Source organism: Orbicella faveolata, unplaced genomic scaffold (assembly GCF_042242905.1).
Source record: "Orbicella faveolata isolate gen_17 unplaced genomic scaffold, um_ofav_v1 contig_24, whole genome shotgun sequence".
In the NCBI taxonomy this organism is placed as follows: Eukaryota; Metazoa; Cnidaria; class Anthozoa; order Scleractinia; family Merulinidae; genus Orbicella; species Orbicella faveolata.
Window position 1 is genome coordinate 20,727,885 of NW_028301552.1, and position 17,332 is coordinate 20,745,216.

Below are 17,332 nucleotides of genomic sequence, written 5' to 3' on the forward strand. Positions count from 1 at the left end.
TGTTATTATTAAAATATTTCAAAACAAATTACGGTTACGGTTGGACACCTCTTTAAACCTCTTTAAATTAATATGCAAGTATTTTCCATGATATTGTCACAGCGACAATCTCGTGAAAATTTGTTTCATGATTGTGGTGCGTTTAATATGCCGTAGAATGCAATACCTTAGTTAATTAACGTCAGTGATATGTAAAAACCCAGTGTATAATATCAGTGTTAATGATAGCATGTATAGCAAGTATTTTTGAGACGCAGGAATTTGCGGATTGTTTGGTTAGGATATGACGTAACAAAGCTGCGTAATTTTAAAGGAGCCTTGCCCAAGGGTTTGTTTGTCAGATTATTCTGGATTATATTAACAGTTTATCAACTCATTGGGATTAACCGCTGCAAAACCGAATTTGTCTGACATGAAGTAACATAAAACTATGATAACCAGTCTCCAACAACTACTCGAGCTCTATCTCTTGGAATTGGAAAATATAAGGGTAATGAGGGTTTTGTCAAAACATTTTGATGTCCTATTGTGTTTTATAAGTATGTCATTTAAGTACCTAAAGGAATGTGGTGGATGGCCTAATTAGTGCCGGATAGTTCTACGCCGGGATGATAGCAATATTTTATTGGCAAATCATTTAGCAGATTTATCTCGATAGAAATAGAAATGCAATCGTGTAGTAGCGCCCAAATAGACAGCTCCTCAAAATGGATAAAACGAATGTGGCACAACAGTCTCTAGCATCAATAGATAAGAATATAAAATATAGAGTAATAAGAAACAAGAAGATCTGTTAGATCTTAAAACCGCGCTTTTAAAATTTAACTGTTTTCTTAGCACTACAGTTGCAACGCAGTGTACATTCGAAAGTAATCCTTGATGATTCATTGATTACTGTAGACATCACATCACTTGATCAACACAGACTGTATTATTGCACCATCAGTCGTAGCCGTTGCGAAATCTCCGATGACGTAATAGTGTTAATCTGGAACTTTCTTTGGGATATGTATGGGCATGAAGATACGAACACTATTAACAACAGCTTTCTTTCTTAAAAGTCAAGTTTAAATTTAATATTTTCCTTGAGTAAAGGGCTAGCAAAGAAGTCACACGAGTCACATAATTCAAGAATTGCGTTATCGACGGCTATCTTTAGTACGGTGGTTATTTCCCTACCAATGACGTAATCATTGCACGTCCTGACATGTTCTTTGCTTGGCTTGCAAATATTTCATTTTCCTTCCGATCTATGAACTCGCTGCGATGAAAGAGCCAAAGAATTTACTTCATTTGCCTAAAACCACAAGAAATACTCGCAAACTTGCAAATAAATTAATGACCGTCGCTTCTGGCGAAATAAACTTCCAAAGTAAACACGATCTTATTAGTCACGTAGCGAAAGTGAAAGCTGCAACGTTAACGCATTCCATGGCTGACGTAATACCTTTTTTTAGCGTATTTATTAATCCCTTTGAATCCAACGCTTCGATAAAACCAAAAGAAAATATATTTTACCCACAACAAAGGAAACAATATCCGTAAAATTATCCGTGTATTAATGTTTTAACAGCTTCTGGCGGAAAAAACATCACACGTTGCGTGACTCGGAATTTGGCCGAGCAGAGGTCTGCGTCTGGTCACCGACAAAAAAAAAAAAATAAACCACGGGTAAACCTAGAACCGCGCTCGGCCCATGGCCGCGCGGTTAAATAGCAACTGCCTATTGTTAGGATTGTTGGTAAACAAATTATTATTATTATATCTTAAAATTGTACTTACTTACCATGGCAACGAAATAACCTGTCAAAACCACCTTTCATTTCAGCTTTACTTGCTAATAATTAAAAAAAAAAAAGAGTCCGGTGACTTCCATTTGCATTGTAAAAATGAAACATTATGTTGAGATGCAACTGTTTTCGAAGTTAAAGAAAAACAAAATAAAACAAACAATGGGATCGGGTTCAGAGCCGCGAGCCACGATGAATTTTCGAGAAATTTGAAACTTTAAGTACAATATATACTTGGCATCCAGTACACTGCAGTTACTCATTGGCTGAGCACTGCGCATGTGTGCTATTTAATTTTCTTGTAACCTGCGTCACAGGCAGCCTATACAATGTCGGTAAATCGAGCATTTTGCGTCACGTTAGGGCTCCCAGAAGGGTACAACGTACTTTATTGTCACAGGATATCACTTTTATGGCCCTCGACCTGAGAAACTCAAATTTGTGTCGTAGATTCTGCCTCCCAAAAAAACAAACGATGAAGTTCTTTAACCAATACGGTGGTCCATAGAGGACATGCCACATTTTATTTTATCGCGCGATAGAACTAAAATATCGGGCGATAAATTTTTCTTTTTGAAAAAACGGAACTCAACAGGGAGTGCTTATTGGAAAGGGGGTGCTTACCGAAAAGAAGGTGCTTTATTGAATTATTACGGTACTTGATCAAATCTGCAAAACACAACCCTGTCCAGGTACAGTTACCATGGAAACATCAAGTACCGAGTACAATGACATACCAATGACTGAGGAAAAGGAATGATCCCGCTACCCCCTCGGTTTCTTCAATGACTTCAATAACTTTATTAACACATAATTGGATTACAAACCTTAGTAGCTCGCAACCAACAAAGTGCGGCTACTTTAAGTATATATATTGAATAAAATATAAGCAAAAGTCTTGAAACTTGGAGAGTATATGGTAAGTCCCAAAATGTTTCTTTCTTATGTTGGCTTTTGAGGTAGGAACATGAGACAATGAAGTCATATCAGCTACTTTAAGTATATATATTGAACAAACTATAAGCAAACATTTTGAAACTTGGGGGGTATATTATATAGTCAGTCCCAAAATGTTTCTTTTGAGGTAGCAAGATGAGACAATGAAGTCATATCACGTGGCAATATCCCTCATGATATCCAAACAGCTGCCATCTTGAATCCCCTATCCTTGATTTCTTGAATTTGCAATATTACTCGAAAAGCTTGTAAATCACTCGACTAACGGCTCGTGATTTACAAGCTATTCTCTTGTTCTCCCAACATCCCGCTTGGTTTATTGCGCCGGTAAACCCATAGAAAGCGTAGTTTATTGCTTAGTTAATGATTGTTGTAAAATTTTATGCTGTGTCACTTAGCATACAAACTCCTCAAAATCTTTCGAATACCATTGTCATAAGTTTTACGTTGAACATGACGTACGTTTCAAATATCACGAGTTGGCCTAGAAAGCCTTTTAATTTTTCACAAATGGATGTGTTAGTGAAAGTAAGTAGACTATATTATTACATTAAACTATAACTTATATCAAGACAAATCTACTTCCAAGCATTAAAACCGCCTTGTAAAATCTCAGTATTCAAACTAAAAACGTTATTATAAGAAAATTTTCTGTTTACAGATAAATAGCTAAAGCCTTTCCGGTCTTCCCTGCGGCAAGACTCCCTAAAAAACATCGGTACCTCTTAAAAGAGAGTTCGGAGAAATAACACTTTTTCCGGGAATTTTCCAGTTGGGTGAGCCAAAATAACGTTTTGCCATATCCCCCGGACCCCAATTTCAATGTTTTTACGAAAGCGCCCATAAGTGAAAGAATATCAGCGTTTAGCCATGACCTAGTACCAACAAGGGTGAGTTTGATCTATAAGAGTTTTATTACCCGACTTACACAAAAATTAGTAGTAAGAGATTTTACCCGGACTAATGCTTAGTCAATATCGAATCCACAATAACGCAATGTAATTGGCTAATTTTTTAAAAAAATTAACAGGTAGCTGTCTGAAAGTGATTTATTTATAATTTATTGAACGTGACGTAAAAGGGGAATAAATCGAGCGCGGGATTACGTAAGATGCAGACTGTGCACATGTTACTCAGTGTTCTTAGCACTACGATGACAAAGTTCATTCTCAGGACTTTAGCTTTCTGCGTCGCAATTCTTTGGCTTTATCAAGGTAAGTAAAGCAATATTTCCTTGATGCTTGTTGTTTTGAGCCATAGTTAATCTTGTAAAAAAGAGAACTCTGCAAGACGGGCGCAACAGAGGAAACGAAACTGAATTTAAAAGTCGTATCCTTTCTCCTTGTAGATGCCGGTTCTTGAAATCGTATCTTATTTTGAATAAAACATGCATGGATCTAATGATGTCTTCGGAGCATGTTAAGGTGTATCGGGTCTTTGTCTTTCCTCTCGCAATCTGAGTGATGATTGTTGCTAACAAAAATAACATGCCATGGCCATGCGCATAGTAGGTTCGAATCATCAATTCGATTAGCTGACACCGATTGCATGATATGAGTAGAAAAAACTGAACTGGTTTTATCCGTCTCCTGTTATTATTTTTTTTTCTGGAAAATCGTTGTTTAACCAAATTGCCTTCAAAGAGCTTTACGTTACCAAGTCGTAATCAGTTTGCCCTGCGTCGCTAAATTTCCCTTTTCTTAAAAGGGAAATGGAAGCTGAACTTACTGAACGCTGATAAGGAAAAAACTGAGCATAGTTAAAATAGAGGGGAAAAGTTATGGATTTGAGCAAACTTCAAATGAGCAAACATTAAATACCAAGATTTATTTTGGAAGGTCTATGACCTTTCGAGGTTTTGTTCTGAGTTTATGCATGAATTAAGTAACTGACGCGTTCCTTTTCTTTCTTACAAACCGCACACAATTTACCTTAATCGATGGAAAAAAATCAGTCTCGTGAGCTTAAATGTGGAGTCCCCCAAGGTTCGGTCCTAGGGCCTATCCAGTACTTACTTTATATTGCACCACTGGCTGACATTCTACGGTACCACGAATGCAATTTCACCTCTACGCTGACGATACTCAGTTATATATCTCTTTTTCAACAAACAACGACGTCGAATTAACTAATACAGTTGGAAAAATTGAGGAATGTTTGTCTGATCATGACAAGTGGAACTCTCTTATCAAGCTAAAAATGAATAAGGACAAGACGGAACTTCTTTATCTATACTCGAAACACAACCCGCAGCAGTCTCTACCACCAATCCGTTTTGGTCAAGACATAATTCAGCCATCTCAATTTGCTAGAAACATCGGTGTGATATTTGACAGTACTATGACTATGCTTCCGCATATCAGTTCTATTTGTAAATCAGCCTCTTATAATCTGCGCAACATCTCCCGGATAAGGAAATTCTTATCTACGAAAACCACCGAGATCCTGGTCCATGCTTTTGTGTCTTCCAAACTCGACCACTGCAACTCTCTTTTGTACAATGTACCGAAGTGTGCTTTAAAAAAGCTTTAGTCTGTTCAGAACACCGCTGCCCGACTTATCACCTGTTCCCGAAAGTACGACCACATCACTCCAATACTGAAAGAATTACACTGGCTTCCTGTTTCTGAACGCATTAAATTTAAGATTATGTTACTTACCTTTAACGCTCTTCGCGGACAATCTCCTGTCTACATTCAAGATCTAGTAGCGTACTACCAACCTTCCAGAATCCTCATCACACTTATTACTTCTTAACCCTACGAATTTTCACCTGAAGACGTATGGTTCTCGAGCTTTTGCTGTTTCCGCTCCTGAACTCTGGAACAGTCTACCTGTTCCTATCCGCTCATGTAACAATCTAAGTTCTTTTAAATCTAAACTCAAAACTCATCTTTTTAAGAAAACTTATTATTCTTAGCGATTTTTACTTTTTATTACTTTCTTAAATGCACGTTTTTAATTATTAAGATTAGTACAGCTCATTTTTGCGAATTGTACAGCGCCTAGAGCAGGCATGGATAGGCGCTATGTAAATATTTATTTATTTATTATTATTTATTATTTTCTTTTTCTCGGGCAGAATAAAACACCTATTGTATTTTTTGTAAGGTCAAGGCGAGCAAGAACATGAAAATTAAAAGAACTTGGTCGAGTTTCATAACCACTCCTATCTATTAACTTTGAATTCGCTCCGCGTAACACTTTTCGCTTGCGGGAGGGCACGGAAATCCATCAGCAAAATCTGGATATCGAAGGCCTGATTCAACTGAAATTCAGAAAAGAACTCGGCTCACACAGAACTGGGATGATTTTAATGTAGCTTCTCCTCCCCCTTCTTCACCTGCTTGTTCTCGGCGCAAGTCCAGTGCAGATCCAAGTGTACATTCGAGAATTAATCGAATTGCAGTTACCATTTCGCTAAATTAATAGTAACGGTTGTTTGATCATTGCATCAGCTAAAGAAATAGTGAAAGTCACAAACAAACCAAACGACTGTTATTGCTCCAAGAGCTCAGCCTTCCTATATTACCTCTATGAAGGACAATTTGGTGGACATGAAACTTGTTGTGGGAAAGAGAATAATTTTACGCCAAGTCCTTACCAGTCTCTCTAAACCGGTCAACCTCAGACCCCCCCTCCCCCTGACGACCGTTGATTCTCTTTTACCAGAAGCTACCAAAGGTTTCTTCGCAGCCCTCACCCCCTTCCATTCAATTGAAGCCGTGAAATCCCCGTGCAAAAATTGAAGCCAAGTTTTCCGATTCATAGAACACGCCTCCTTCCCATCAAAAGACAGACTACACGATCGAACACGCAACTGCAACTGAAGCCCCAGGTCCTTCAAATAACTGCAATGGGTCAGAAGGTAAACCACTGTTACCTTCTGATTTTATATATGGGCTAGATGAGAATTAGAAACTTTAATATACTTGAGTCCATTATGACCAAAAATCCCTTGCAAACATCAGATTACCTGAATAAAACAAGTGAGAATGCCAAGATTGCAAATGGAAATTATTCTAAAAAATGTTTCATCGCAGTTACTGTCTGTGTGACTCGCTGCAAAAATGAAAAACAAACTGGAACTACCGATTTCATTTTACTCACCTTGGCCCCGGAAAATCGTTGTCGAAAATCGAAATCAACCTACAAATTAACTAAAGGACCGTAACAAGAGGGGCTGCCAACTCTTCCCCCTCCGCGCCCCTTCCGAAGGGGGGAGGGGGGCTCTCATAGTCATAACACCATTTGCTCTATTGTTCCATATCAACATTTTCAATATTATGTTTTAATGAAAAAACAGACTACATAATTAACCTATCTAATCAGTCTAGTCTATGTCAGTATTTTGAGTTATCACTTTCGCATTGGGACGCTTATTTGGAATTGGGCTTTTTGAAAAAACGGAATTCAGGAGAGTGCTTATTAGAAAGGGGGTGCTTACCGAAAAGAAGGTGCTTTATCGAATTATTATGGTACTTGATCAAATTTGTAAAACACACCACTGTCCAGGTACAGTTACCATGGAAACACCGAGTACCGAGTGCAATGACATACCAATGGCCGAGGAAAAGGAATGATCCCGCTACTCCCTCGGTTTCTTCAATGACTTTAATAACTTTATTAACACATAATTGGATTACAAGCTAACAAAGTGTAGCTAATTTAAGTATATATATTGAACAAAATATAAGCAAACGTTTCGAAACTTGGAGGGTGTATTATATAGTCAGTTCCAAAATGTTTCTTTTGAGGTGGCAAGATGAGACAATGAAGTCATATCACGTGGTAATATCTGTCATGATATCCAAACAGCTGCCATCTTGGATCCCCTATCCGTGATTTCTTGAATTTGCAATATTACTCGAAAAGCTTGTAAATCACTCGACTAACGGCTCGTGATTTACAAGCTATTCTCTTGTTCTCCCAACATCCCGCTTGGTTTATTGCGCCGGTAAACCCATAGAAAGCGTAGTTTATTGCTTAGTTAATGATTGTTGTAAAATTTTATGCTGTGTCACTCAGCATACAAACTCCTCAAAATCTTTCGAATACCATTGTCATATGTCTTACGTAAAACATGACGTACGTTTCAAATATCACGAGTTAGCTTAAAAGTCTTTTAATTTTTCACAAATGGTTGTGTTAGTGACAGTAAATAGACTATATTATTATATTAAAGTACAAATTATATCAAGACAAATCTACTTCCAAGCACTAAAAGCGTCTTGTAAAATCTCAGTATTCAAACTAATAATATTATTATCAGAAAATTTTTTGTTCACAGGTAAATAGCTAAAGCCTTTCCAGTCTTCCCTGCGGGAAGATTCCCTAAAAAAAAAAAAAAAGAAAAGAAAAAAAAATCGGTACCTCTTAAAAGACAGTTCGGAGAAGTAACATTTTTTTCCGGGAATTTTCCAGTTGGACGAACCTCGGGAAAACATCAAAACCGGAACCTCTTAGGAGACAGTTCGGAGAAATAACACTTTTTCCGGGAATTTTCCAGTTGAGCGAGCCAAAATAGCGTTTTGCCATATGCTCCCGAACCGCAATTTCAACGTTGTTACAAAGCGCCCATAAGTGGGAGAATGTCAACGTTTAGCCATGACCTAGTACAAACCAGGGTGAGTTTGATCAATAAGAGATTTATTACGCGACTTACTCAAAAATCAGTACAAAGAGATTTCACTCGATTCAATACTTGGATAATATCGAATCCACAATAACGCAATGTGATTGGTTAATTTTCTTTAAAATTAACGGGTAGCTGTCTTAGACTCATAACAAAGCGATGTATTTATAAGTTATTGAACGTGACGTCAAAGTGAAATAGATAGTGCGCGGGATTACGCAAGATGTAGACAGTGCGTATGTGACTGTTCTTAGTAGTACGATGACAAAGCTCATTCTCAGGACTTTAGCTCTCTGCGTCGCAATTCTTTGGCTTTATCAAGGTAAGTAAAGCAATATTTCCTTGATGCTAGTTGTTTTGAGCCATAGTTATATTGAAAACTCTGCACTGAAGACGAGCAAAACAGAGGAAACGAAACTGAATTTAAAATTCGTATCCTTTCTACTTGTAGATGCCGGTTCTTGAAATCGTATCTTATTTTGAGTAAAACATGGACTTAATGATGTCTCCAGATCGTGTTAAGGTGTATCGGGTCTTTCTCTTTCCTTTCGGAATCTGAGTGATGATTCTTGCTAGCAAAAATAACATGTCATGGCCATGCGCATAGTAGGTTCTGATCATCTGTTCGATTAGCTGACACCGATTGCATGATATGACTAGAAAAAATTGAGCTGGTTTTATTCGTCTCCTGCTGTTATTATTATTTTTTTTTCTGGAAAATTGCTGTTTCACCAAATTGCCTTCAAAGAGCTTTACGTTAGCAAGTCGTAGTCAGTTCGCCCTGCGTCGCTAAATTTTCCCTATTTCGTAAAAGGGAAATGGAAGCTGAACTAACTGAACGCTGATGGGGAAAAAGTTGGGCATAGTACATAGCGGGGAAAAGTTATGAATTTCAGCAACCTTCAAATGAGCAAACATTAGATACCAAAATTTATCTTGGAAGGTCCACGACCTTTCGAGTTTTTGTTCTGAGTTTATGCATGAATTAAGGTTACCGTATACCTTCAGGGGTGTCTCACGTCCAAGCGATGTGGCGCGTTCGGTTTAAGCTGTAGATACCTAAACCCCTATATCAAATTAAAGCTTATAGAGCTGGCTATCAAACCATACCAAAAATTTTGAAATAAAATGAAGTGCCGATTTTTTCACGGCCACTAAATGCGAGCGTCCTAATCACCTTTTGGAAGCTACAAGTCAAAGCGAATTTTGTTTTTCGCCAATTTATTTTTTTCCCCGGTTTCAGGACAAAAAGCGCTAAAAAAGGGTGTCTGCGTTTTGCCACATTCAATTGCAGTAAAAAGTTACAGAACATTTTCAAAATAGGACTTAAAAAATGTGAAGTGATCGTACAAAAATTGCTCTCGGAGAAAAAATATTTCGAAATAAACAATTCGCAGACACGTTTTTGTTTTTTATATGTTAATCTAGCTACTGTCTAAATTTGAGGGCAATCAAACAAATCCCCTTTGAGTTGTAACTCTTTAAAGTGTCTGCTTCAAGCGAAAAAATTTATTCGAGAAAACAGCGCTAAGAAAAATCTCTTGCTTCGCAAACAAACTCCGCCCACAAACGCCTTCAACTGGGTTCTCAGATCACTGAGCCAATCAGCGCTTGGAAAATTTACTACCATTAACTCGCGGTGAAATTTACGCGTGAATCTCGAAAAAACCCTTGAGTTTCGCAATGCGCTCAAGGCGAAGAGATAATTTTTCTGTAGCTCGGTTTTTCTTGAAGCTGGTCTGGCAAAATGGGGAAGACGAAAAAGGATACGAACGCTAGAGTGGCTGGGCGACGAGAACAAACTGAACAAAAGAAAGCGCGGCGGAGCAAATGTGCATGGATAATATTCCAATGGATCTCAATGAGTTGGGCGATTCATCGGTATCGGATTCAACAAAAGAGTCAATGTACACGTCGCTGTTATAGCTGTCGAGTTCCCAAACTTTTACAGAATCTTTCTCTACTCTTGACTCGATCTTTTTGCCTGCTTGATACGATAGCTATAGCTTCATCCGCGAGGCCAACTTTCGCTTCTTCACTCATTGATGTGTTTTCATTCGTTCTTCGCTTTTTCGAACTGGTAAACAGAGTTTTCCGTGGTCCATGTTTACTTATAACTTAATAGAATTACATCTAATACGAAAAATGCTTGGATCTGAGTAGCCAGCCAATTCGTGGTATCCATATATTCCCGCGAAAGTAGTCTCGGTTGATTGCGTACACGTTATAGGGCTGTCAATCAAGAGGGAACTTTTACTTCCGGCCGTAACGTTAAACCTCCATTTCTCCGCCAATATTGAGTTTTTTTCAATTTTGTTCTCAGAAATTAGAGATTACTCTTCGACCATTAGTTTGAACCAAAAATCCAAATTTGAAGAAAATTGCCGATCTGAAGGTATACTGTAACCTTAAGTGACTGACGCGTTTCTTTTGTTTCTTTTGATGCCTTTCTTTTTCTCGGGCAGAATAAAACACCTATTGTATTTTTTGTAAGGTCAAGGCGAGCAAGAACATGAAAAAGAACTTGGTCGGGTTTCATAACCACTCCTATCTATTAACTTTGAATTAGCTCCGCGTAACACTTTTCACTTGCGGGAGGGCACGGAAATCCATCAGCAAAATCTGGATATCGAAGGCCTGAGACAACTGAAATTCAGCAAAGAACTCGGCTCACGCAGAACTGGGGGGATTTCAATGTATCTTCTTCCCCTTTTTCACCTCCTTGTTCTCGGCACAAGTCCTCGTAGATCCAAGTGTACATTCGAGAGTTAATCGAATTGCAGTTGCCATGTCGCTAAATTAATAGTAACAGTTGTTTGATCCTTGCATCAGCTAATTAAAGAAATAGTGAAAGTCACAATCAAACCAAATGAATGTTACTGCTCAAAGAGCTCACGCGTTCCTATATTTCCTCTACGAAGAACCTTCTGGAGAGTTTAAAGATATGTAAACTCTACCTTTGTCTCGTTGATATTAGGAGCCTTTTTCCTTGTTATTATCACCATGATAACAGTCAGTACTTTCACTAAAGTGCTTGGGATAGTAGAAGATTCAATTGCTAACAGCTTATGATATTGCTTCTCTTGATTATGACGTCCCGTTATATTGGTTATCGCTTTTTCTGAGCATATTTTTGTCGGAAGCGCCAGAAATTACAGTTAAAACCTGTTTTTAAGAACCTATATTTTTTGAATTCTGGAAAAATGGGTTCTTGTATTTTGGCAATTTAGGCTAAGTAGGTTCTTAATTTCTATGAAGGAGATATAGTTGTTGATTACCAGAAAAATAAATAAACTTGGGCTTGGTCCTTGAATATACAATATTTATTTACAACTACATTATTTATGTTATTGCAATGTAAATTTGCTATCACAAAGTCACACTCCGTAGTGAAAATGTTTATCATAATTGAACTGTAACCCACACACAAGAACCTACTTGATCTTGCTTGCCTAACTGGGGTTCAATTTTGGTTGGAAAATGGTAAATGTCTGCCAGCAGGTATTTAAACCACTAGGTTCTTAGACGCAAGTTTTTACTGTATTTTCCTAAATGTTTTGAATGGAGCACGTCGATCGTAAGCGAGAAGATGTGCAGAAAAGAACGTTATAGTAGTTGAAACGAAGAGGACATTGGAAGTGCCAACTCAGCAGTAGCAGGAAAAGAAAAGAAAATAAAAATCGGCAAGCATCAAAACGCCGAAGAAAGGCAAACGCCGCAATTCCATATCGATCCTTCTTCGTAGACGACTTTGTTGCCATAGTCCTCTTCATACTCAGGTAGCACAGAAGGCCGTAGCGACTTCATAGGCGTGATGATCAAAAAAGAAAGGTTAGCGAGAGTAGAGGCCCCTAGACCCATTTGGAATGCTGCTCGTCTTGTATGAAACAGAAATGCCCAAAAAGGAGTCTTGTGGTAGCTGAAAGAAGAGGGAAATAGAGAGTGTTGAAAGCCGAAACAACAGGAAATAAATGGCAAATACCACTATCCACAATATCTTGTAGTAGTTAATTAAAACGAGAGGGACAGTCAGAGTGTCGGACACCCCAACAGAGGGAAAAATGTGCCAATACCACAATACCGCAAACTTCAAACGCTGCAATATCTTAGCTAGTTTCGATAGCTAGCTGGCAGTTTTGTTGTGGAAAGGACATAAAAGTATTTAAACGTGCGAACGAATCGCGAAAACGATGTCACAATGTTTCAACAAATTTTAATGGAATGAATCTGTCTCAAATCGTTTGCGATACGACCAGAAACTCGAAAAGAGTCGCAAAAACGCAAAGGAAAAGAAGTCTTTATACTGTGTGTCTTCAACGAAAACCATACAAAAACCACCTCCAGCAAGCGTGGAGAATATAACAATATAAGCAAGTCAAGATTAAACTGATCGATTGAAATGCCGTAGAAAAAACAAATACCGCAAACTTTAATGTCTCCCTCTGTTACGTCATCCTATTGATCTTAAATTTTGCTTAGTAAGTGAAAATTACACTTGCCTTACTTATGCCCATGACACGCAAATACTTTACGTTTGACCTGGGCCTTTATTTGTGGGTATTTTCAAGGAGACTTAAGAGGCCCCTTAATTATGCTCAGCATTGTCTTTGAAGTCAACTTCGGCTTTTAAACCAGCCTGCTTCGATCAGCGGATACCCAAATTAAACGAGGTTGTTTAGTTTCATATACTGACTGTAAGGAAAATGTGTCAAATGCAATGCAATGGTTTGAGGTTTTTCGTGAGGCTTCTGTTGATCAGTGTTTTCACATAGAACCTTTGGAAATTCTGTCCACAATTAAAAAGACCAGCATGATCTTTGATTATTCTTTGAAAAACAAACCAACCACAAACAAACACCTTGCTTGTGTGAAGATATCGTGTTTAGTTCCTCGTTTCTCGTGTATTGATCTTCAGAAGACTATCATTGGCGAAAATATATCAAAAACCTTTAATTCAATCTTTATTTGCTGACACCACAGAAAAAAAAAAAACAACAACAACAACAACCGACATTCCATCAGTTTACAAGCCTAGCACTGACGCAACGAGTAGTTCAAGTTCAAGTTTCTAAGCCACGTACGCGTTACAATGCGGAACCGTTGATCCGTTGATCAGTGTTTTCACATATCGAACCGTTGGAAACTCTGTCCGCGATTAAAAAGATTGATCATCCTTTGAAAAACAAACCAACAAACAACCACCTTGCTTGTGAAGATACCGTGTTTAGTTTATCGTGTATTGATCTTTAGAAGACTGTCGCTGGCGAAAATATATCATAAACCTTCATCTAAATCTTTATTTGCTGACATCACAAAAAAAAAAAAAAAAAAAAAAAAAAAATCAGTTATCAGTTGTTATAAGCCTAGCACTGACGCAATTAGTAGTTCAAGTTCAAGTTTCCAAGCCACGTTACAATGCGGGACCATTAATCCGTTTTCACACCAAAAATTCTCTCGAGGCAGACATGCTCGTGCAAGTATATCGATGTTTTGATGAAGCAAAAAAGAAAATAGCGAAAAAGAAAAACCTTTCGAATTCCATTGTTTCTAAATTCATAATCTGCTATTTACCATAGAAACGCTGGATGTCGCTTATCTTCTTGTATGTCCTCGGGCACGTATAGTTGCGGTTGAAATAATTATTCAAATAAACTATTTTTCGGTCTCAGACCGTTTGTGCGAAGTTCGAGCAAATTATTCCATCTGATCACGACGAGATTCATGAGGTTCTGAAATAGCTGCCCCCTACTGACTTTGCGCTAGTGAATAGCGCAAAGTCGTGAGGGGGTCTAGTTTTAATGCAAGCCAACTTAACCGCAGGGTATAATTTATTTGATGCTTCTTGGCAAGAAACGTGTTAAAAAATCAAACTAAGACGGCATCTATCTGTCAACGGAATCATTCTGAAAACAAAATCAAGGTAATTAAAAACCTTTTCTTTCTGGAAACATTAGCGCAGCCGGCGCTAATCCACTGCACTCAAACCTATAAATTGATGGTACTCGCGATGGCGTTTTTCACTGTCGAAACAGAAAAACAGTCGGCTTTGTCGCGTTCAAACCGTGTTGTTTTTTAACTGTAAAAATATTCACACGAAAATGTCTCCGTTTAATTAATGCCCAACGAAATGGGAAAAACGCTGCTACGGTTCAGTCTCACTGCAAATCAGGGAAAATACAAGCCAAATTGTTTTTCGTAATCAACTAATCAACACCGAGGTTTTCGTATCCAGTTGTTACTTGGTTATAACCGAAAATCTAAGGCATGATATGAATTATGCGTGGTACCTTTGATATTATCTCTGGTATCTAACACCGGAACTGGAACTGACAGATCTTTCTGTATTCAACCAGTGCCGCTCGTTACAAATTTCGCTACAGCTAACAAATCTTTATATATTTTCCATTTACTGAAAGTAGCGTCCAAAGAAACACTCTACTTACATGTAAAATATCAGTACGTACCAGTCACAGACTAACTCAATAGTTCTTCGCATCAAAAGATTTCTTGTCTGATTTAATCAATTTACCACGACCACTCAAACCGGCCTAATATAAATTTATCGTGTCATTTTGGTCAAGGAGTTGTTCATTTATCAACCTGGCCAAAGGCCAGGGAAAACTGAGAATACAAACTATCCTTGTGCACCTAGTCAGTTTCAAATCAGTACTTTACTCCCCTGCATCCCTGTCGGATTGCTACAAACTAAGACCAAACAATCGATTGTTAAAACGGTAATCTAAGAATGATAAACTGTTTGAGGCTAAAACGAATATAACACTAACACTAACACTCTCCATAAACCAGGCCAAAGTCTGTCTTCGTTTAATTATTCGAATTGAATGGCCAGTTCTGTGCTCTCAGAGAGAAGGAATGAGAAAATAACAAAAGTGAATGCGCGAAAAAATAAAACGCGTTAGGTCTCCTGTTCCCAACCCCGAGTCTGAATTTTTTTACGCAATCGCACTTTCTACGTTTTGGCATTCTCACTAAATCTCATAGCAAGAAACAGGTTAGAATTAAAACAAGAGATATAGTTCAAAGAAGCGCAAGGATTTCCTTTAAAGCTGGCCTTCTGTCTGGATCAGAGTCCAAAGCTCTCTGAAGTACATCGGGCAGGGTACCCAGCTTGGCCTTCGTGAAAATAACTTCTGTCATATGGGCGAAGCTGAAAATGTCACTGGCAATACTTTGCCCTCGCTTTCCTGTGACTATTTCCGGGGCAATGTGCGGATACTCTTTCTTGTATCTTGTCTGCTGTTCTGCCGGGAGAACCTTGGGTCCTTTGAGACCAGTCACTGGCAAGCTTTTACCGAAGTCAATTAAAATGGGATTGTACTTTCTTTCATTCCGGTTGTCCAGAACAACATTGTTTCCCTTTATGTCATTGTGGACGAATCCGGCGTTGTGGACGTGAAGAAGAGCTTCTGCCACTTTTCGTATAACATCCAGCCACACTGTTACAGCTGATATCGCCATTTTGGTCAGCGCGCTGGAAATCGTGAGCGCTGAGCTACGGTCTTTCACGCCATGAAATTGTATGACAAGGCGAAATGGTGCGCGCTTACTGCATACTCCGAAAAGTAGTGGAAGACCGGGATGGTCACCCAGCTTGTTAATAATCCGAGCCTCGTAGATCAATTCATTGCGGACTCTCGTCTCTGCAACTTCTTGCGTTTCTCCGCTGTATTTTTTAACTTTTAGTTGTTTGACTACAACATCCAGTCCTCTGTAGGACCCTAGGTAGCAGGAACCATAAGTACCTGATCCTAAATGTTTTCCTGCGACAATTACGTGAAATGGATTAATTTCCTTCACTGAACTCAAACCTGAACAAGGAGCCTTTTTTGGTGCGCCTTCGTCTTGGTCCGCGCCGGCCCGTTTTCTTGACGCATGTACTTCCCGGACTTGCTCCTTTACAATCCGTGCTGCCTCTTTTTCTATGCGCTTACGGCGATCTGCGATATTTGCTTGCCTTGCTTCTTCTCTTTTCCGTTCTTTTCGCCTCCGCTTTTGCCTCTTTCTCCTCTCTTTATGAATACGCCTCTCTTTTTCATTCATGATTCAGCGAATTTCTGGGTATGCTCCCGGCACGTGCCACAGTAAATGAACAAGCCAAAATGACACATTGATGGGAATAAGTTGTAGATCATATTAGAGAGATGATCTGAGAATTACCATAATGATCTGACTACTCCTTTACTAAATTAAAAAATTCTCCTAACACTATCAATAGCACTGAGTTTCCGGTTTGTCCGGTGGCTTGTAAATTGTGGTTAAGGAGAATCAGTATCTTTATCTGGATCATAGCCTTCAAATGATGCGCAGATACTCATAACCTACAGTTCGAATATGTCTGTGTTTCGGCTTTGATTGTAGATTTCCGGTTTGGCATATTTGCTTAAAGTGAGATCTTGGTGCGGTTTCAAGGACTTGAATTGCCACCGCGTAAGTAAGGGATTGTACTATGGCTAAAATCTACGTTACGCTTTGTCCTCTATGCGAAAGGCAGTTTAAAACCAGGAAGGCCCTGGAAAAACATTACACCCAAAAGCACCCTGGTAATGATGTACCTCAGAGTATTACTTTTGCTAGCGGAAATAAGCAAGCTCCAATTGTGAAGCCTCAACTTTTAAAAGAATGCGATGGGTACTTGAAATGGTTGGGTGAATTAGTTGAGTGCATAAACTCTGCGCACAACCCTAGTGTTCCTGGTAAGTATTATTTTCAATGTGATTTCTTAATATGAGATCTTCAAAGTTCCCACATGTTCTATTTTGGGAGTATGATTAATTATCGCGGTCAATGCCAATATTCAAATTACAAAAAGATCTAAAATAGTGAAATCCTGACCAGAGTTTACAGTACATAGTTTACTTGTAGAGCACTCTGCGACTCAAGGATAAAGGTCTTCACGTATTTATATACATATATAAGTATATCTTGTGGG

General features: G+C 38.5%; 1 protein-coding gene across 1 annotated transcript; it reads right to left on the reverse strand.

Moving 5' to 3' along the window:
- Nucleotides 1-14,703: 14,703 nt before the first annotated feature.
- Nucleotides 14,704-16,820, reverse strand: LOC110057979 (uncharacterized). Its single transcript, XM_089292604.1, has one exon. It carries the CDS (start codon nucleotides 16,441-16,443, stop codon nucleotides 15,421-15,423), a length of 1,023 nt encoding a protein of 340 aa, XP_089148730.1. The 5' UTR covers nucleotides 16,444-16,820; the 3' UTR covers nucleotides 14,704-15,420.
- Between the last annotated feature and the right edge of the window lie 512 nt (nucleotides 16,821-17,332).

Excerpts from the sequence above, each read along its gene's own strand:
- LOC110057979 (XM_089292604.1), bottom strand. The coding sequence starts at position 16,443 with ATGAATGAAAAAGAGAGGCGTATTCATAAAGAGAGGAGAAAGAGGCAA.